This window comes from Typopeltis vanoorti, chromosome 5, assembly GCF_054136105.1.
Source record: "Typopeltis vanoorti isolate ZY-2024b chromosome 5, IOZ_Tvanoo_1.0, whole genome shotgun sequence".
Classification (NCBI taxonomy): Eukaryota; Metazoa; Arthropoda; class Arachnida; order Uropygi; family Thelyphonidae; genus Typopeltis; species Typopeltis vanoorti.
Window position 1 is genome coordinate 143,945,147 of NC_143553.1, and position 22,401 is coordinate 143,967,547.

Below are 22,401 nucleotides of genomic sequence, written 5' to 3' on the forward strand. Positions count from 1 at the left end.
AAGTAGATACCATATGTTTCATCATGAATATCACAATGAAAACTAGATCAACCTGACTTGAAATATCTTCTCATGCCTAACAGAGTTTGATTCTGCAATCGTCATCTCCTCTCTAATAAAGCAGTGAATCATATTATAGTGTGTATAATACAAGCCATCACATTTGCAGTACCCAAAACATCAAGTTGTTTCCACTCTTTCCTCAAACTATGCTTGAATTCGAATCTACAACAGTCAAGAATGTCTAAAACAAAGCAATTAAATTTTGTGTGGTGGGATATCTTCTGATAGTTCAAATGTCTTGCACTCTGGCACAGTACATGTGCCATCAGAACTAAAAGGACTCATGGCTCCAATTCATATTTTATGTTACCAGATCAACAAATGCCAAAAGTTACCAAAAATCAACAAAAGAAGACTTGGACATAATTGAGAAAATTAAGCGCAGATATTCCGTTCATCCTTCTTCACTCTGAAACAAAATTAATGCACAATTGCTCACCCAAAAGTAGTTGCAGATACTCTTGGGGAAGAGTCCAAAGCATCAGTATTATAGTCTTATTTACCCCCTCCAAGTTCCTGACTCTATAAAACATGGAATTCCTTCCTTTGGACAACTTGGAACCATAAGGAGATAATTTATTAAACAAGAGGTGAATGCTTTGCATAAATGTTGATCAACTGCTGTAAGACTAGATGACGTCCATTAAGAGATGGGCAAACATTTCTCTCGCAATTCTCCATGGATCAACTGCTCTATTTAGTTAACATAATATTCTATGAAAATGAATTTCCAGAATCCTGTCAAAATGCATTTATTATTACTTATCCAAAGCCAGGTAAAGATCTAAAAATAGCAACAAATTATCAATTTTTGTCCAGTAGCTCTGGGTTACCTTTCATCCTTTATGGTTTCTGGCAAGCATCAGTCCTTCTTGTCAAAGCCCAATCTAGCTGCGAGAAACATCATCAGTTAACACAAATCTTATTCAGCCTGAACCCAATAGAGAAATATTCCTTAAAACGAGCATATAATTATCAGTTTGCTTTGGCATGGAAAAAGTATGACACACTTCAGGAGGTATACTGATGATAAACCTTGACATTTGGGCTTAGAGGAAATCTCCCCTTTTCATCAAAAACTATCTCTAACTTAAAATTACAAATCTATGTGAGAACCTCTCTCCTGATGTTTTCTCCTAGAGGAGGAAGTCTCACAGGGATCGGTTTTAAATGTCATGTTTTGCAGTCAAAGTGAACTTGATACCAGAATAAACTTCCTATAACTGTAAGAAATGCTCTCTATGTAAATGCCTTTGCCATTTTTGTTATGCATGCAAACTGACAGCTTATGTCAGTTCTATGAGCTTCATAGAAAGGTAATTGCAGCAAACTATTGACCATTTTTCTACCTAGACACTTGAATGGGTCTGGGTTTTCACCTTAGAAAACTGTTTCTGTGTACTTTGGTTGCAAATGTTGCCTTCACCATGACCCAAAGCTAGGACCATCATAATAACAATTGTGACAGAAACACATTTCTTAGGAGTCATATTCATTTAAAAACTGACATTCCTTCAGTCAATAAGTATAATATGTTTTTGGCACAAACACCAATTTTGGGATAAGTGCCAGACTTGATTGTGGATTTCAAGTCTGCTCTTCTGCCTTGCAGAGCATACTTTGGTGGTTGGAACCTCTCACAGTCAAGCAGCTGGAGTTTGTAAATGACCTGTTTCTGGTCTCATTATGGTAAAACATATGAACCACCTCTCTCCTTTCAGTGACAGCTGACTTTGCAATACACAGTAAAATCATTTCCCTGCCGGATCATTCCATGTGGAGAAATATTTTTTGCCCACATTGGGAAAACTTATGTAATACATGACAGACTGCATATGTCCTTTTGAACTATATATAAAATAAATAATATAAGCTCTAGACATTACTATAGACAATACAGCATGAATACCTCTAAACACAGTAGCACAGCTGTATTCCATTCTGAATCTTCTCTTTGTGCAAGGCCAAAGAACACACACACACACACACACACACACACACACACACACACACACACACACACACACACACAGAGAGAGAGAGAGAGAGAGAGCACAATACTCTGCTCAGATATGTTGTCTTTGTTTAATTAGCTCCTACTCTAATATAGCAGTTTTACTGCTGAGCTGCATGCCATACAGCATGTATTACATCATATGAAGGTGAAGCACTACAAAGGCAAATTTTTACACTCTCGTTAGTTCTCTACAAACTTAAAAAGTCTAGTTTGGTTTAAAAAATACACATTCAGTGCTTTCTCAGATCTGTCATCTTTTCCATCAGATGTAGAGGCTTTACTTGGATTTTTTCCGTGTTAGATTGCAAGCCACATTGGGATCAAGGAAAATGAAGCTGCAGATGTTGCAGCTAGCTCAGCTCATTATATAAAACAACAATAAGCTATACTAGATTAAGCATGAACTTTGGTCAGTTGAGCCTATGTAGGATTCATACAAAATTGTTCTTGCTTGACTCCTTCCTTTCGAAGAATAGTGATATGCCTATGTGTAAATCCTGTTCAGTTACATGCATAACTTAAATGAGTGCAGTGATTTTATCACTTACCAATCATCCTGGGCTTTTATACACATGTAGAACGTATCAGACTCAGCAGATATTACTAATGCTTTTAAATTTCTACAAGAATACTAATTTATTTAACTGTATAGATATTTTAAATTAATTTTATACTAACTAACATTTTTAAGAATTGTTGAATTTTTTTATATGTGGATGAAAATATTTCTAGTTTTTACAACATATTTATACATTCTACTATACAGTTTGCTGTGGTGCATAATAATTATTATTATTGTTACAGACTACTCTCAATGGAGTTCTTAGACTCATCGAGGTAGACCATAAACATCATGCCAAGCACTACCCAACATTTATGCAGTATCTCTCATACTTTGCTTTGAACTCATTCACAGTCATGGACCCACAACAAACTCTGGCAATTTATTCCACTCATTCACTACGCTCCAAGCAAAAAATCTAGTTCTAACACCTTTGCTAACTACACTTTTACTCAGTTTCCAAGGATGGTCCTAGTTCTCCCACCACCAGACCTGTTTTGAGAAATTTCTTCTGTATTAATTTGTAATAACCCTTCAGCAATTTGTATGTCTCAATCATATCACCCCTTTTCTGCCTGTCAACCAATTTCTGTAATAACCCACAAATCTTCAACCTGTTCTTGTAAGGTTCATTCCATAGATCTGCTAACATCTTCATCACTCACCTCTGGATCCTCTCCACCTCTTCCTCATTGCCAAGAAACCCAGGTGACCAAATCTACATGTAATAGTCTTATCAAGGCTTAATAAAGAGGAATAGTAACCTGCTTATCTCTGCTTGTCAAAGTATTCCTGAGTAACCAAGATGATGAGCTGCTTTATCCACTTTTGCTATGTGCCCTCTAAACTTTAACTCCCTATCCACTAACACTCCCAAATCTTTGGCTTTGTCAGTTTCCTGGAGTACAATTCCATCAATGTGGTATACACCTGCAAAATTTTAATATCATCTGTATTAACTATTACTCTACCCAATTTTGCATCATCAGCAAACAACTGAACAGTTCCTCTCAGGTCCTTTCCTATATCATTAATGTGCAAATTAAATAGTAGCATCCAAGAACAGAGCCCTATGGCATGCCACTAGTCACAGGCCTTCTTATGGACTCTACTCTCTGATATCTTTCCATCAGCCACCCTCTTATCTACTTCCCCAATTTTATATCAATCCCATGTGCTACAGTTTATTGATTAGATAATAGCCATTGTCACTCGTGCTCTGCTAAATGTCTGGTAACAAAAAGGCCTGTGACTAGTGGCATGCCACAGGGCTCTGTTCTTGGGCTGCTACTATTTAATTTGTACATTAATGATATAGGAAAGGATCTGAGAGGAATCATATAGATAATTTTTGTTGCATGGCTGGTTGGAAACCATTACGCTCATTGTAAACCTATGAAGTGCTTGAAAAGGTGCTATCTTTAGTTCCAAGAGTAGGTTTCCCATATTATCTCTTAGAATGGTCATTAAAAAAAAAAAAGTAACATAATGTCTTCAATTGTTGTAATTGGAGAATGATTTCTCCTAACAGTGAAAGTAGTAGTCATTTTTAATGGCCTTCACAATTTTTGATAGTCTAAAGTAGAAAACAGTTGCGCAGCAGTATGTTAGCCAATATTACTTTTTTGCAATGGGCTGAATATAGACTTCTTTTATGCTTTGGAAATGGATGCCAATTGAGTATAAAAGTATGTAGATAAATGAATTGCCAACCTGGTGGCTGAGTGGTTAGCATACCTGCTTCAACCTGTTGGGTTTGAATTCCACCATGGATACAGCTGTTCGTGATTGTCTTTAAATGGGAGATGGATTTTAGTAGATAAGCAGGCAGTAGTCTTACACGAACCTAGTGCGAGACTACTGCCCTGTTTATTCAAGGCATGAAACAGCTTTAAAAGTTCCATGTTTGGTCTCTCGAGCAGGATTTCCAGATTATGTAAAAAATAAATTAAAAAAAATGCAAAGAATTATATAAAATTAATAAAAGTAGTCGTCGTCGTCCGGTAGCATCCTCTAGCAAGAGGGTTGCAGCAGAAGAGCAGCTCTTCTCCATTTCTCTCTGTCTATTGCTTTCGTTCTTAAACCAGTCCATTCCACGATGTCATTAAACCACTCTCTAGTTGGTCTTCCACGTCTTCTTTTCCCCTCAACTTTCCCTTGTAATATAGTTCTTGTCAGGTGTCCCAAAGAACCTCTCAGAAGATGTCCTGCAAATCTGGTCTTTCTTTGCATAATATTCTTTAGCAGTGTTCTTTCCATCCCAACTTGTCTTAAAACTTCTTGATTTGATATTCTTTCCATAACTTGCAATACTCCAAACTGTTGCTTTAACTATTCCAATTCTAACACCTATTTTAGTTCAAAAGATATATTTTGATGATGACACCACATTTTTTATTTTTTTTTATTTTTATTATTTTTTTTTTATATATATAACTGAATAATAAAAAAAAAAAATGTGGTGTAATCACCAAAATATATCTTTTGAACCAATTAGCCATAGAAGTCTACGCCTGCAACCTATTTTAGTGTTCTTGTTTATTAAAATTCTCTTCATTTCCATAAATGCCGATTTAGCTTTGCCTATTCTATTTCTAATGTCTGACTCTGAAGTTCCTTTCTCTGAGATCCAGCTACCTAAATATTGAAATCTTTCCACTTCTTCTAAAATCTTTTCTCCACATCTTATTTTTACATTATCTCCTATTTTTCTACCCATTATCGTTATCTTGGTCTGTTTTGTTAATTCTTAGTCCATACTCTTTACAAGAGTATGGACCAAGAATTAACACAAAATTTCAATTTCTTTGAACAATTTGTTGTAACCCATTTTCACTTTCTGCCATCGCCACTACATCATCCGCATATCTTAAGTTATTAATGATTCTTCCGTTTTATTTTTATTCCTTCTTCTACATCCTCAAGTGCCTCTCTAAGCATTTGTTCACTATAAAGGTTAAATAATAATGGTGATAACCTGCATCCTTGTCTAACTCCTCTCTCCACCAGGAATTCTCCTGCTTCCTCTCCATTTACACATATTGACGCTATTTGTGACCAATATAATGTCTGCAAAAAAAATATCCTCAAAATGTTACTGTCAAAATTAAAGAAGAAAAGAGCTGCAAATTCATTTAAATTTGAGTGGCTGAACAAATACACTGGTGTCCTAATAAAAGTAGGGAAAAATAAAATCCTTGATCAGTCCATGACAATGTTTCCTATAAGCTGTATGCATACATGCTAATCAAAAAAGGAATCCACATGCTTAGTAATTGCACTCTCAGAATTTTTGCTTTCATAATTGTTAATTTACAGGCAATGATTTTTGAATGTATTATAAAAATGAATTCTATGATAAATCATACTTGTGACTTATTTTATTTGGTAATTTAATTTCTCTAGTGTCTCCACTTCAGTATTACGCTAACCCTTTCTAACTTAACACACTCTGCTTAGTTACTTTCAGCCTGCACCGTGTGTGTGTGTGTGTGAGAGAGAAAGAACCGACACTGACAAAATCATGTTGCAGAGGCATATTTGTTTAAAGTGTGTAGACATTAGTCTCTTGAATTTGTGCAGTTGGTGATGGATTTTTGTGACTACCCAGATTTAAGCGATTTAATTTACTGCTTACAATTTTACAGATTATAGCTAGCTGAAAAAAAGACCAGATTAATGTTAGAAATATTACACTAGCAATTTTAGTGTGTTATATCCTCAAAGATAGATGACAAAGACACTTACACAGTGGCATCAGTAAGAAGAAAAACAAATACCGGGACAACCAGAAAGAAGATCGAAGGATGATGGCTGGAGAATTCCAGTATAGGGAAGCCAACAGAGAAAGATGGAAAGAAATGGGAGAGACATATAATCATAAAAGATTATAAAAAATAAAAAATAAAAAAAAAGTGTTTAGAAGAATAAAATATCCTCAAAATGTTACTGCCAAAATTAAAGCAGAAAAGAGCTGCAAATTCATTTAAATTTGAGTGGCTGAACAAATACACTGGTGTCAAACCTAATGACAAACATTATTTCTGATGACTACAACTGCAAATTCAGACAAATCAGCTTGTAGCAATTTGTACAACAGGATAAAAAACAAAAGGTTGTACTAAGTGAATTGTATTTGAAAGAAGCTCTTTTTGTAAGGGATTAAAGTTGCATACTTGGATGTCTTGTAATGTCTCAGAGACATCCCGATAATTTCACATAGGGAAGAATTATTGGAAAGCTTGAAGGCTGCATAATTTCTGATATTTTCCAGAGGGTTTTGGAATCTCAAATAGCATTGTATCCAGGTTCTGGGCTGCATTTCAAACCAATGGAATGTGATTCAGATGTTTGCTAAGAGGTCTCCTCACTCTACCATGAAGCATGAAGACAGATTTTTGGTTATGACAGTAAAACGTAATCAGCGCACTACAGCAGGACAGCTTGCAAGTCGGCTCCATTTAAGCACAGGTACGTGGATATCTCGACAAACCATGGCAAGATGTCTACAGAAAATAGGCCTAAAGTCTGCTTCCCTTTTTCCACAGCTTATCATAGAGCATGATTTCATCGATGTTGCATCCATTAAAATTGACATCGGACATCTTTTTAGTTATTTTAATGTTTCCTCCGATTCTAGATGACACTTGATCTGGTGTGGAAGTGCTGCTGCTTACCATTGCGAGAATGTTCTTGAAAGTGACAAATACGACATTGCTGGAGTCATGGTGTGGGGAAGCATTCTGCGTAATGGACACACTGAACTATAATTGCTGGTAAAAGGGCTATGACTGGTGAATGATATTGCAGTGAAGTTCTTCAACATCATGTTCCATTGTTCTGTGGTGCTGTAGGCAAAGAATTAATTTTTATGGATGATAGTGCTACACTATATCGTGCACGAGCAGTGGAGATACTTCTGGAGACCTAGGACATTATAATTGAATCGAGTGGCTGGCATGCTCTCCAGATCTCAACTCCATAGAACACATTTGGAACGCAATAGGGAGATGCATTACTGCTCATGATTCCCCTCTAGATAACAAACAAGCAAACACTTATCCTTGCTCTGAAGGATGAGTGGGCAGTTTGCCTCAAGAACCCCTGAATCACTTGGTGCTAAGCATGGCACAACATTGTGAGAGCTGCATCGCAGTTTAGGGTAGACATATTCCATATAATATGTCTCTCTGCATAGTTTTCTGTAAGCACTGTATATTAATTCAATACTTACATCCTTAGGAAATTTGTAACTTTTGCCAAAAACATTGCAATTTAATTTGTACAAATTTATGACACATTTTTTGTGTAATATAATTTATTAGCATGCTGGCAATAAATTTATGTCCACATTTTGCTGTAGTTATGAAAATTTTTTCATATACATATAAGTGTAGTTCATCCTTAGCTTTTGACACTAGTGTATATTGAAACAGCAATGCCAACATAAAAGAACTACATGCACTGGCTACCACATACATTAAATATGAGACTGGAAACTTGTGCAGAAAATGTTTTTCATGTGCACATAGGCTGGCAAAAATTTGAGGGTATGTTGATCCATGGTACTAATGTACTTTAGGTTTACAACCTTTCGTGGGTTCCAGGAATTACATAGAGAGTGAGTGAGTGAGAGAGAGAGAGAGAGAAGTGGGAAGGGATTAGTTTCCAATTTTACAATTGGCAAGATATTATCAAGACCTGAAGACTTTTTTGTTATAGGTTATTTAAACTTTTCTGATACCTTTCTAGTAAAAGACAAGAGATGTAGTGCACTCTTTCTAGTATGGAGGAAGTGTGATTTGCCTTGATCATCTCTGCAGGAGTTGGAAGGAATGATGATAAGAGATTTGCTTTGTCTTTTGGCATTGTTACAGAGATGGAAACACAAATGAGTGAATATTACAGTTAATGTCTGTTGCAAAGGACCACAAGGCATGACTGCCATTTGTACAAGTTTAAAAATATAGAAAACTTACTGATTTGGATTTTTTGATGTTTGTTTTGCAGTTGCTACATGCTTTAGTATAGTCTAATAATCAAACTTGAGTTCTTGTCTCCAACCATTCGCATCAGGTAAAATGTTCTTCAGGTATCTTCCATACCTAGACAGCTTCATCAAACTGGAAGAATGTTGCACATGACTTTTCACTTCACCAGACTAATTTCTATTGCACTACAATCCTTAGTTTATGGCTGCCATCGGTATGTGATTGTGATTCTGCCTGTGTCTTCCCTACTGCTGGATAAAGGCCTCTCCCATTGTGGGAGGGGTGGGTCTACTTCTCTCATAGTGACCCACTCCATCTTTGGAGAGTGTATATATAGTTGTATGAAGGTGATAGAAATCACAAACGTCTGTGCCCACGGCAGGATTTGAACCCATAGCCTTTTGGCTGGAGAGCGGATAATCTAACCACTTGGCTAACTAGGTGGCCAACAGTATGTATTCATTGTTAACTAAGGTTTATGGGCTATAGCTCTATAGCCCATAAACCTTAGTTAACATTGATATAGTTAACTTAGATATCTTTAGTCAAAATATCTTCTAAAGATATTTTGACATGAAGCCCTCTGAGAGAAGCACTTGTGAAAATCTGCAAGCATTTCTTATTTTCATACACTGATTCTCTACAGCCAGATAGCAAGATGAGGTAATTTGCCTTCTCAAGGAGAATTAGCTTATCACTCAACATTCAAATTTCCCTGATGAATTTGAACTTGAGAATACTTAATTGTTGTTGCTACATAAATACCACTTATCCAGACATTTTCTGAAATTATATCTAAACACCTTTCTACTCTGAAATGCTGTTAATTCTTTGTGTGCTCATTGCTCAGCATACAAGAGTGAAATAACTTCTGAGCAAACTGCTGATCTTCCTTTATAAGCTACAAAATTTACTCATTGCATAATTATCTATTTTCCTACAAAGGCTGCCTTATGACTTTGGTATGATAGTGCATTTAGAATATTAGAGTAAGTGCAGTAATATTTTATATCTGGTCAGATTTATTTTGAATGCTTTTCTTTTTAAATAATTTCCCTACATTACCGTTTGGTTTTCACACTTACACTGTTACTTAATTACTTTACAATTGTTTGTTTATAATTTAATTAATTGAGGACTTTCCACATTAATAATTGTGAAAAAATACATTGTTACCAAGATGAGAAAACATTCCACTGCATTGCAGATTAGAAAAACTTCAAATTTGTGCAAATAATGTTCAACAAGATTTGAGCATGTATTACAAATTTAACGAGTGTGCATTCTTTTGTCATTAATGTTTTTTTAAGAAATCTATATTGATTTGAATATTTCAATCTCTTGTAGTTCACTAAAAACAAAATTGTTTAAACTATTTTATTACTTTTTTATAAACTATTAAAGTTAAAATTTTACAACTTATAATTTTTAGTCTCATCAAGCCCACAAGGCTCAGTGGGAAGGAGAATGCAAACTAGGAAACCAGCTGCTGAATACAGTTATGCATGTTGATAATAAACTGAAGAAATCATTATGAAGACCTTTGGATTTAGCTTTAATAATGTATTATTGTACATATGGCTATATAAGGTACACAGTGTATATTTCCACTTTCCTCTCCTCTAAAAATGGCTGGCTGGACAAAATTTCAGCATTGGACCAAGAAACTGAGCTGGTTTGCAAATAGTAGCAGGGTTTCTTAACCTGTTACATAAATGTTTGGTTTTGCACTATCTAAGATGTCTTCCTCTCCATTTAAGACTCTTTGTGGCTGCAGCTACTGCTATAATAAGATGGCCACTTCTTCAACACTTGTAACCTTTGGATGGTGGTTCCCGTAGTGTCAAGCTGATAAACCATAAGAATTGTGTGGTTGTCATATTTGATTTATCTTGAAGGAAACATTGTAGGATGTCAGGTATTTTCTAGCAGCAATGTTGACAAAGGTATCAACAATTACAAACACACATAAACATACAGATGTCATGTAAAATTGTGTATAAAATATTTTTCTACCAACCAGTAAATATTCTAAACATTCAAATATCCATAGGTTTAGATCAATGATATCCTTGAGGATATCATTAATTAATGATATCTGTTTAGTTACCACTAAATCTTAAATTATTTACATGTAGTCACAAACGAATCTTAATTTCTTACTAATTATATTAAAGAATATATATATATAGATCTAATTTTTCTATTTTATATAACATTTCAGAATTTATGCACAATTTATAAATCTCGTATTAAAAACATAGCTGAATGTGCAAGTGCCTGTAGTCTTTGCATGACAGAAACATTATCAATTGGTCCTTTTTACAGATTCTAAGATTTTATTTTTGAAATAGGTATTCCAGCAAATCTTATATTTATTTAATTAAAGAACCACACTTCGTTCTCATTGATTAGCAATACACATGGAAGATTTTTAAAATTGAAGTTAGCATAGAAATTTGTAAGAATAATATAAAATTGATTCAGCTGGATATATATTTAACTTAATGACAAAATTTCATTAAATGTCAATTAGCTCAAATAAAATTTTGTTATTTGTCTTACTGTTGCTAAAGTCGTGTGTGATAAACACTTAACAGCTTGATTTTTTCATTCTGGTAATGGTGAAGTTCATCTTAATGCAATTGTATTAGTTTTTAAATTCTGTATTTTGTGCAGAGTGTACTGTTTTGGCTCCTTGAAATAAAGTGTGAATAATCCCGAATTTCCATCTTGTGGTCTGTTTGGGTGTTTTTAGTTATAAATTGATGTCGGTTCTCCTCCATGAAAGAAACAAAATTAATTTTATGAATCTTGGAATTTCTATTTTCTGTGCACCCTCCTCCTCCCTTCTGAACTAAATATTGTTCTACCATTCTTAATTAACAATGCTGAAAAAGTTGGAATGTAATCACATAGTGTATGAGATTAAAAGAAAAGCAACTTATATTTTCCAGGTTTCTTGTCATTACAAATCAGTACACACACAAAAAGAGACTTGCACTAATTTCATCTAATTCTTTCCCTGGATTAATCATAGGGTTTTATGAGAGCACGAGAAAAAAAAAGTTATGCTGTACTCTTCTCTAAGTGTACAACTGAACTATAATTAAGCAAGTGAAGAACTTACTTCAAGGTTTACAAAACCTGTTAATTGTGAAAATTAGAGATTCCATCTGTTTGCAAGAATATACAAGCCCTGATATAATTTTTTTAAAACAATATTTAAATTATCATTAAACTGTTATTTAAAACAATGGAAACCTTTATATAAAACAAAAAAAATTAGTACATCTTTAAAATGTTCAAATCATCATTTCCTAATTAATATATAGTGTATCCTTGGAAGATCAGCAAAACTTCAGTCCCACATACTATGATCATCAAAAGGAGAAACCGTTTATGTGAACATTTATCTAGAAATGCACCTTTGCAAGTTATTGTATTTCAGAAAGTTTATGGAAAAGTTGCCCCCGGTACATTTCTCCCCCTGTAGATAATGAGTAGGTTACAAAAATGTAAATACATTTTTGTAACCTACTCATCAACTCTCGATAACTCGAAATGTACTTTTCCTTTGCAAGTTACTGTATTTCAGAAGGTTTACAGAAAAGTTGCCCCCGGTACATTTCTCCCCCTGTAGATAATGAGTAGGTTACAAAAATGTAAATACAATCAACTCTCAATAACTCGAATTTTTAATGAAGTCCCAGTCCCTTTAGTGGAGATTCAATGTTAAACTCTCTCGATTACTCGAACTGAACTTCCGATAACTCTAACTTTTCCGAACAAATTTTTAAAATTACATTCATGTACAAATTGTCCAGTAGCTTTTAAACTACTTTCTCCCTTTTTGTATGTCTTCAGGGTTCTCTTTTCATTGTGAAAGTATTAACTGGAACTGTTAATCCTTTTACAATGGAAAGAATACATACTCGACAACAAGGGTGATAGTCACGTGGTTAGTGATGGACATGGGGGGGGGGGGACAGTGGACAGTGCGTGTTTGCTGTTTTTTCTGCCTCGTTATCAGCAGTGCATCGCATGAACAAGCTGAGTGGTGTAAGCAGTGCAATATCTACATATTATTTTTGCATCTTGATTGATTAATCCTGTGTGTACAATGGCAAAAAGTGTTCCGTCAATAAGAGGCAAAAGAAAATTGGTAGATGATGACACCCACATTTACATGCTTTCAAAGAGAACTGTAGATGAATAACATGGAATCTGGGTTTGTGAAAAACGTTCCGCCTGCAAAGGGCATGTTTGAACACAAGGCTTGGAAGGCCCAGTTGTGAAAGTCGTAACTAAACATAACCATGCAGCTCAAGCTGCAAGGTCGGAAGCATTGCAATTGATTGGTTGGCCAAATACGGCAACATGCAACAACCACAAATGAATGGCCACAGCAAATTGTTGCATCATTAATTGCAGAGGCTCATGCCAATGTCGCGGCATTACTTCCTAAAAAGGATTCACTTAAACGAACCATTCGTCATGTTCAATGCAACAATGGTACCCCTGCTTTTCCGAGCAATCTCCAGGGCCTAGTAATTCAAAATTATCAAGAAATTATTATCAGTGGCAATGTACAACAGTTTTTGATGTATTATTCTCAGGATGAACTGCTCCTGGGTCGCATGCTTATTTTTTCCACTAGTGACAATCTTCAGTTATTAGCACATAGTCAGGAGTGGTTTTCTGATGCAACTTTTAGCGCAGTACCCACACATTTCCGGCAGCTTTATACGATTCATGTGGTTCAATTCAATGCAGTTATTCCAGTGGTCTATGCGCTTCTGCCAAACAAAACTCATGCCACATATGTCAAGTTGCTTCAAGAAGTTAAAAATCTACAACCGGGTCTCCAACCCCAGCGACTTATGACATATTTCAAACAAAACACCATGCAAGCCTTTCAACAAGAATTACCTAGTATTGTAAATACCGGTTATTTTTTTTTTCATTTTTTCCAAAGCGTTTGGCAAAAGGTACAGAACGAAGGTTTTAAAGCCTGATATGAACAAGACCATGAATTTGCTTGTTGGATTCAAATGATTCCGGCATTTGAATTTATTCCTCCTGCTAATGTTATTTAAGCATTTGAAAGATTAAAGCTTCAACTGCAGCATTTAGTTGAAGCTTTAATTTAGCTTCAACGAAATTAAAGATTTAGTTGAAGCTGATGATGTCCCCATTGAAGCTATGGTGATTGTAAACTACTTTGAAGATACATATATTGGAAGAAGACAACGGAAAGTCCCGCAATTACCCATTTTTGCCGTGGAATGTTTACACACAAACACTGAATGATTAACAATGACGTAGAGGGGTGGCACAGGGGATTTCAGGAAACTTGTGCTACTTTATTCCCAAATATTTACCGATTTATTGATTCTTTAAAGAAACAAGGGCTGCACAATTTCGAAATTACACAACTAATTGCCAGTAATTCAGGCAATCAAAGAAACAAGAAGCATGCTGCAATTTCTGCTAGAATCAAAACAATAGTCCAAGATTTTCAAAGTTGTAATGTAATTGATTACCTTAGAGGCATTGCATACAACTTCGAGTTTTAAACAGTAATAATGTGCATTTATTCTATTAAAACAAAATAAATTAGAATTATTAAAAATTAGGTGTACTATTTACATTTTTGTAGCTTACTCATTATCTAAGGGGGCGAAATGTGGCAGGGGTGACTTTTCCTGATCCCATTTCAGAATACTGAGGAAATATGACTTATTGTGACAAAACATTTTGTGAGACTATTCCAGAACATCTACTTTATATAGACTCTAAGAAACAAAGAAATAATATTAAGCACACATCGGATACAAATTAGAAATCACAAAATTTAGTGGGCTTCAGAATCTTGGATTTCATAGAAAGTACAAAAGTTCCTCTTTCAATAGATCTAAGTCTCAGCTTATTATTGCATTGACTCCTAAATGCAGCCAAAAATTTATAATATTAACTCTGCTGGTCATTTTACAGCTTGCTGCAATCAAGACACTTGATTCTGGTGATGAATACTCAAGTGATTTAAATCCCTCCTCCAAATAAAATCCAGTGGATTTAGGTTCCTAGGAGCATTGAGGCCACACAGTCAATCCACTGCTACCTATTTGGATGGCCAGGATAAATATGATTCAGAAATTGCCATCATTTTCAAAAATTATTTTTTTTAAAAAAACTGCAAGCAACAAGGACAAAATGAGGTGGGAACTCCATTGTGCAAAAATTGCATCTGTGTGGTCCATAATCAAATAATTAATTGGACATATCTGACAATAGGCAGATCATTTTTTACAAAAAAAAAAGTGATTTGGTCCCATGAACCTAGGTGAAAGAACCACAGGTTGTATTCAACAATCTGTGAGGGTATGCGACAACTGAGCAACAGAAACTTACAAATTTTTGCACGCCTAGCAGGGATACGATTTGGCGGATTTTTTTTTTTTTTTTTTTTGTACATATTGGTAAAATATATATAAATATAAATATGGTTAAGAGTTATGAGTTATTTCCACATAATTCAAAAAAAAACTAAAAATAATCCACACCTAATCTGGCCTAAGCTTCTTGCCTGCATGAATTTGCCTCTGATGTTCTAATTTTCGATAAATTAAAAAATTATTTTTTCAAAGACCTGATCATTAGTTCTTTATGATATATAATATAATTTTTATTTTTGAAGAATTATATCATATATCAAAATTTGTAGGATCATTTAAGAAAGAGATAGTTAAAAAGAGTGGTTTGAAAATGATTTAAAAATGAAAAGGTATAATTGCACAATATTAAAATAAAGAAAAAATATAGTTATTTAATTCATTTATTCATATTATTATTTTGTAATTAACAAACATATATACATGTGTTACATATATACATTCAAACAAAAAAAGTATATGAAATTCAAAACAAAATTGTTATTTTAAATTTATCAATTCATATTATAGTTATATGCAACACCACGTAAATATTCTCTTATATTTTTCCTATTGTAATTTATAACTTTTTTTCAAAATTCTTTGGTCATCTTCATCGTAACATCTACATTTGTGCTGATGTTGAAAACCTGCTACTGCTCTTTCATAATCAAAGTATGTTTTTTTGAATTTTTTTTGTAGTCTATTTATAAAAATCCATGAATTTGGGTGACTTGTGCTGCTGCCAAAGCTCAGTTGCAATTTTCAATAACAGGCTTCCTCAAAATTATTTGTCTTATTGTTCTTTGGTACACAGACCAAACATTTGAGGGAAAAATTGGTGGAGCCCTGGTTCTATTATTCCTTAGAAGACCTATGTATGTTTTCGTAAACCATTCTGAAATTGGTTCAAATTCATTGGATAAATGATTCTCAAGTTCAGAAATAGCGTAAATAATATCTTGTTCTGTGATCATTTTTGAATTTAAAGTGAATTGCCCATCAGAATTGTATCTGGTTAAAAGTTTGCATGAAGCTTACAAAGATTTTGTACAAGATGAAAAAAGCAACCATTTATGTTAGCTTGCGGAAATACTATACGTAAAGCTTTATGAATGGCAATTTCATAATCAATATTTATATTTTTGGGATCAAGTAATGGCCACATTTCATGTATCATATAAAATAATTTTATGTATGTTTCAAGAGTCTTATTAGGTAGTAAACAATATAAAACAAGGAAAACAGGACTTCCATCCTTTCTAGCCAAAATAACAAAAATTTGAACAAAAAGAGGGGGGAGAAAGTAAAAATGTGCCATCCACAAATAATTCATTCATGCTTTGACTCTACATTGCATAACTTTCACGACCAAAAATTAATATCGTCATTATGATATAAATGAAAATATTTATTAACTAGCTGACTCATTTTTTTTTTTTTGCATGGGAAATTTCAATATAACTTCTATACAATTTCATAATTCTACACAATAAAAATTAACTTAATTATAAGCGAGATTTTTCAAATTTTATGTTTATACTGTTCTTTTAACTCGTTTCTCAAGAAAAATATTATTTAAATTTACCGGATAGTAGATCAATAGAATAGCATTGCATATTTTTGATCTATTATTTTGTCGCCCAGTTTCATCTTTCCACAATGCTAATTTGGGAAATTCAGAATCCTGAATTTCTCTGCTGACCTGTGCCTTATCGGTAAACAACACAAAAGCACATTAAGTTAGATGTAGCACACTGTTGTAAGAACCGCTGTCAGGATACAGCTATTGCTTGCAACACTTCAGGTGGACGTGCAAGAAGCATTATTCCATAATGCTAACCCAGAAGAATGAGGATCCCTATAATTCCATGGATCCCTAATATGTTTCTCCCAGTCAGCAGTAGTGGACTTAAACCTCCCATATTATCTAAGGCAATAAGGGAAGGATTCAAAAGGACACATTTGCATTGATATCTCTGCTGGTACAAATGCTTAGCTGATTTGTAAATGATATAGGAATTAATTTGAAGAGAGATATTCAGCTGTTTGCTGATGAAGCAAAGTTGAGTAGGATAATAGTTAATCAAGGTGATGTAGAGACTTGCAGGATGATTTAAATTATTATTATTATTATATCGGCACCTCCATGAAGTCTGAAGACTTCATGGGAGGCCCCCAATCAATCCACACAATCTATCATACCTCTTCTTGAACCCATTAACAGACAAAGCACTCACAACTGACTCAGGCAATCCATTCCACTCATTCACAGCTCTCCAAGCAAAAAATCCAGTCCTCACACCACTACTAACCACACCTTCATTCAACTTCCAGGGATGGCCCCTTTTTCTGGTCCGTCTAGCCAAGTGCTGAAACATTTCTCCTGCATATATCCTATAAAATCCTTTAAGCAACTTGAATGTTTCTATCATATTCCCTCTTCTCCTATCATTCAACTTCTGCAATCCACTCACCTTCAATCTGCCCTCATAGGAAACTTTCCACAGATCACTCAGTTCTGAATCCTGTCCACTGCTTCTGCATCCCAAGAAATGGGCTGGCAGTATGGACAAAACATGTCAGTTTAATGTGGAAAAGTGTAAAGTTATGCATGTTGAGATACAAAGATTACAAGCTGTGTACCGCATTGAGGGAACTGTACTCCAGGAAATTGATGAAACCAATCTAGGGGTTATAGTAGTAGGTAGAGAGCTGACGTGGTAAAAGGATGATTAATTTTTTATTTCATAATGGAACCACATGTTTCTCAGAATGTGTGTGTGTGTGGTTCATCGGATACCACATATAGGCATTCCAGTTAAATTTTCTTGGCATAGTTCAGATATTATTTATTCTTTGCTAAGTTTTCTAATCACTAGGAAGACTTAATGAATACATTCAGTCCTCAACATGCAACCACTTGTATGACTGCCATCCTATTAAGATGTTTGCTGAATGCCAGTTCACTCCTGTTACTCATGGACTGGGTGGTTATTGATGCCTTCAAGATATATTATTTAAGCAATACTTTTATTCAAACCATTGCTGCTGAGTAGTTAGAAAAACATTCACTCAGATACTTTTGGATAGAATATATCTTGAATCATACCAAGAATTTAGATGCAGCATGGAGTGAGATGACAGCAAAGTGTATGAATGGTGTTTGGAAGTGGCTGCTGAAAATATATGTTAACATTCACAGGATTCGACAAAGACAAATCCTTATAACAGATTAGTGATAATATAGTCCTGTTAGCTAACTGGATATTGAATAAAGATATAGAGCAGTTAGTGGAAGCTGAAGAAAAAACCGATTTTCCCTGCCCCATCCCCCTCCAAAAAAAAAAAAAAAAAAGTTTACAGTGAGAAAATTGGTGGAGGCTTTTGCTAATAAAGCAGTTCAATTGTTTTGAGGAAATGGGTACTGACATGGAGAGATTTAGCAAAGTAGACAGAATAATGCAAGCTGCAGTTGCTTACTACAGAGATTTATGCAGAAAACAAAAAAACACTGTAAAGACTCAGTTGGACATAATGAAATTTTTGTATGGGACTCATCCCATGAATCATCTAATTAAAAAAGCAACTTTTTTGCTCCATATGTTTCGGATTATTTTAAATGCACGGTGCTATACACTCATGTTTTGTTATTTATTACAGTACAGTAGTGTATACAGCAATTTTTTGTTATAATTTGTACATTGTATCATTTCACTGAAAAATAGTGTTAGTTAAAACATAATAAAACAAATCTACACGTTTAGCACATAGACATGTTAATTGTTAACAAATCTTTATGATTCGTGTAGTGATTTCCAACTTTCAATCTTTTCAACTTACAAGGATCGTCAGAACAAAATTTAGTCATAAATTGAAAACTGACTGTACAGTCAAAATTCATGCAAATACAAATTGGCCATCAGAAACTCAATAAGCATAGAGCCCTAGTATAGTATCAGTTTTTATACTTACTGACAGTATGGGATAACATAAGAATGTTTTTAAATGTGATGACTGTATCAATCATGCTTTGTAAATTTTAAGTATTTATAGACAGCATGGCGAGATTTATGCATCAACTAGACAAGCTATAGTTTAGGGCTTCGCATCATTACAAGGGCCTCTGAAAAGCTATTAAACCTAAAATTTACACAGTAAAGAGGGAAGATACTTAAAGTTGTAACTTAAGGCCACTGCAACCTTAAATGATACCCTGATAGTCAGTTCTTTCAAAAGATCTATGGACTAATAGTTGTAAAATATTTTACAAAAAATGCCAAATGCATGAGTTATGAGAATAAGGTTACATACTAAATAAACATCAAAATTGGCATTAATGTGCTACATATGTAAAAATAACAAACAAATTGTGAACTTATGAATATAAGGAATAGAAGCTTTTTATTTTAAATGATGTTTTTCTATTTAGTTAGCATTCATGAACAAAATTTTATATAGCTGAACATTAATCCTAACATACACAGAATGAGTAAAAAACAGTAGACAACTTTTTTGCATAAAGATCTTTACAAAGACAAAGAATAAAAAAGATCAAAGGATTTGCATTATGGTATGCTAAGGCAAGTGATGCATCATCAGCCTCTATAAACAGCTAGCCTAGTTTCAAAGATACTTTGTGCACAAACTTTGTTTGCTTATGCTTCAATAAATTATTAAACAAGAATATAATTTCTTGGTAATTTTTCCACTTGGTCATACTATAAATTAAAGATCCCAAAAAAAAATTATATTCTTGGTTTAATCCTTTATCCAAGGTAAGCAAACAAAGTTTGTGCGTGAAGTAATTTAAGGAGTAGGCAACTCATATATAGAGGCTAATGACTTCCCATCACTTGCCTTAGTATTCCATAATGCAATAATAAGGTGTGACACCTTTTGGCTACTCGTATATGGAAATATGACTTCTGCATTACTTCAATCTTGGTATCACCTCTAGGTCTGGCTCTCACTGATGAGACCTCAATAAAGATCGAAACTGGTCTGGGTAGTGACCCTTCCCATAATGCATAGCATTATACATGTCTGTTAGGATATGTGCTTTGCATTATGGGATACTAAAAGCAAGTGATATGAAGTCATTAGGTTCTATATATACGAGTTGCCCAGTCCTGAAATTACTTCAGGTGCAAACTTTGTTTGATTACACTTGGATAAAGGATTAAACCAGGAATATAATTTCTTGGCAAGTTTAATTTAATTTACAATAGGCAAAGTTTATGCCTATTGTAAATTAAATAATTTACAATAGGCATAGGTAGTTTATTCAAGATCCTTGAACATATGGGTCTTGAATAAACTACCTGTGGTGGACATTAGTTAACTTGTGACACTTAACCTCACCACCACCAGTTATCTCAAAGAAAAAGAAAATTATCTCAATTGTTTAGAAAAAAAAAGTAACCAAGTACTGAGGAAGTTAAGAGGTTAGCTATAATTAATGTAGTTTAATCCTTTATCCAAGTGTGGGCAAACAAAGTTTGCACCTAAAAATGTCTTCAGGACTGGGGTGAGGTAGTACAACACTGGGCAACTCATAGCTAAGGTGGACCAAGATAACATCACTCCTATCTCAGTATCTCCCACAAAACACATCTTCTTGCAGATATGTATAATGTTATGCATTAAGGGAAGGGCCACTACCCAGACTAGTTTCAACCTTTATTGAGGTCTCTTCAGTAGGAGCTAAGCCCAGAAGTGGAGATACCAGGCAGAAGCAATGGTGAGGTCATCTTTACCTATGGGAGTTGCCAAACGGTGTGTCACATTTTTATTAAATTACTCTGGATTTAGAGAAATATGTTGAAAGTTTATTTTTCACTTGGTTAGACTATAATAAATTTAGTTTAATCCTTTATCCAAGTGTGGGCAAACAAAGTTTGCGCCTGAAAATATCTTCAGGACTGGGGTAAGGTAGTACAACACTGGGAAACTCATAGCTAAGGTGGACCAAGATAACCTCACTCCTACTCAGTATCTCCCATTAAGAGGTTGGCTATGATTTAGAAGCAGCTACTTTACTAATAGCTTTAATAATTACCAGTATTGTTGTGGTATTGCTCAAAATTCAGTGGGGACTACATCTCAACAGTGTCAACCAAGTGGCTGCTTCTAAATCATAACCAACCTCTTCCTCAGACCTTGGATCACTTTTTACATGTTTTTATGAGACATCACTTTTCTTTTTGCAAGAAGTAAAACAGTCAGTCAATGAATAAATTGGTGGAATAATGCAACCTGTTGCATTTTACTTTTCCTTTTTTTATGACCAGACCAATTTTGGTGCTCATGTTATCTCAAGATAAAAAACAGCACCATATTTGTACTTTTACTGAAAACAATTGACTGACACTGGTGTTAGCAGCTACACCTTAATTCCCTCACACACATACACCTAACTTCATTTTAGTTCACTTGAGCTGAATTTCCCAGAGGACCTTATCCACCAAGACAACAATGGTATTCCAAATTTGGTCGAAAATGTAATCTGTAGAACTTTCTTTGGAGAAGAGGACCTCTTGCAATCTTCATTTAAGTCCAATTGCGATGAATTTCTCATATACTAGAAATAACTACTTCTCTTCAGGTATTAAGCCTAGTGGCCTGTCATGGAGCTATCCTTAACCCTTCTAAGCCGTGCCCATCCCAAAGATAAGGTGGCTAGCCCTATGCCTCCCAGTGTGTCCTATGTCTGTAGCTGCATTTGTTCACGGGGCCGGTTTGCCTGCTTGTGGGAGGAAAAACCCTGCAGTCCATGCCTAAGACCAGCTAACTTGGCTCTATCTGAGGAAGATCCTTAAGCTCCTCGTGTTGGTGACATGAATCGAATCCAGGACACTCCTTTCCCAGACATATGGTTGTGAAGTGCATAGCCACTCGGTGGTAGAATATACAAATGTAGAAATAACTATATTCTTGAATTTGGTAGAAATCATATAATGATTTCTACCAAACATTTGAAATATTGATGTTTCAAATTAGGTCTATTTGTAACAGTGTAGCTTGAAGAGCTGTTCCATGAAGGATATAGCCATTCTGTTACCCTGCCTCTTTTTCTCTATTCATTTTGTCCAATTGCAGCTGTAATTCGTAGGAGATTATAAACATCTTAACTATATTCTACACTTGGCAAAATTGGCTGAAGAGTGTGACATACATAGGAAACTTCATTTTAGTTTATGCTTTCACTTCTCTCTAACCTTCAGCAACATAAGCATGTCTGTATGATAGCACTTGGAAATATGTAGCACTCTCTCTCTCATTTTATTGATGTTAAAAGCTATTTCCTCCAAACCTTCATGCCAAATGTAATTG

General features: G+C 34.6%; 1 protein-coding gene across 1 annotated transcript in view; it reads left to right on the forward strand.

The window, feature by feature from the left end:
- Nucleotides 1–11,581, forward strand: part of LOC150106897 (uncharacterized) — a 192,414-nt gene extending 180,833 nt beyond the window's left edge. The window contains exon 6 of the mRNA XM_090393500.1: nt 10,065–11,581. Coding sequence (XP_090249626.1) covers nt 10,065–10,169 — 105 coding nt within the window. The 3' untranslated portion in view covers nt 10,170–11,581. The remainder of the gene's footprint in view (nt 1–10,064) is intronic.
- Nucleotides 11,582–22,401: the final 10,820 nt, after the last annotated feature.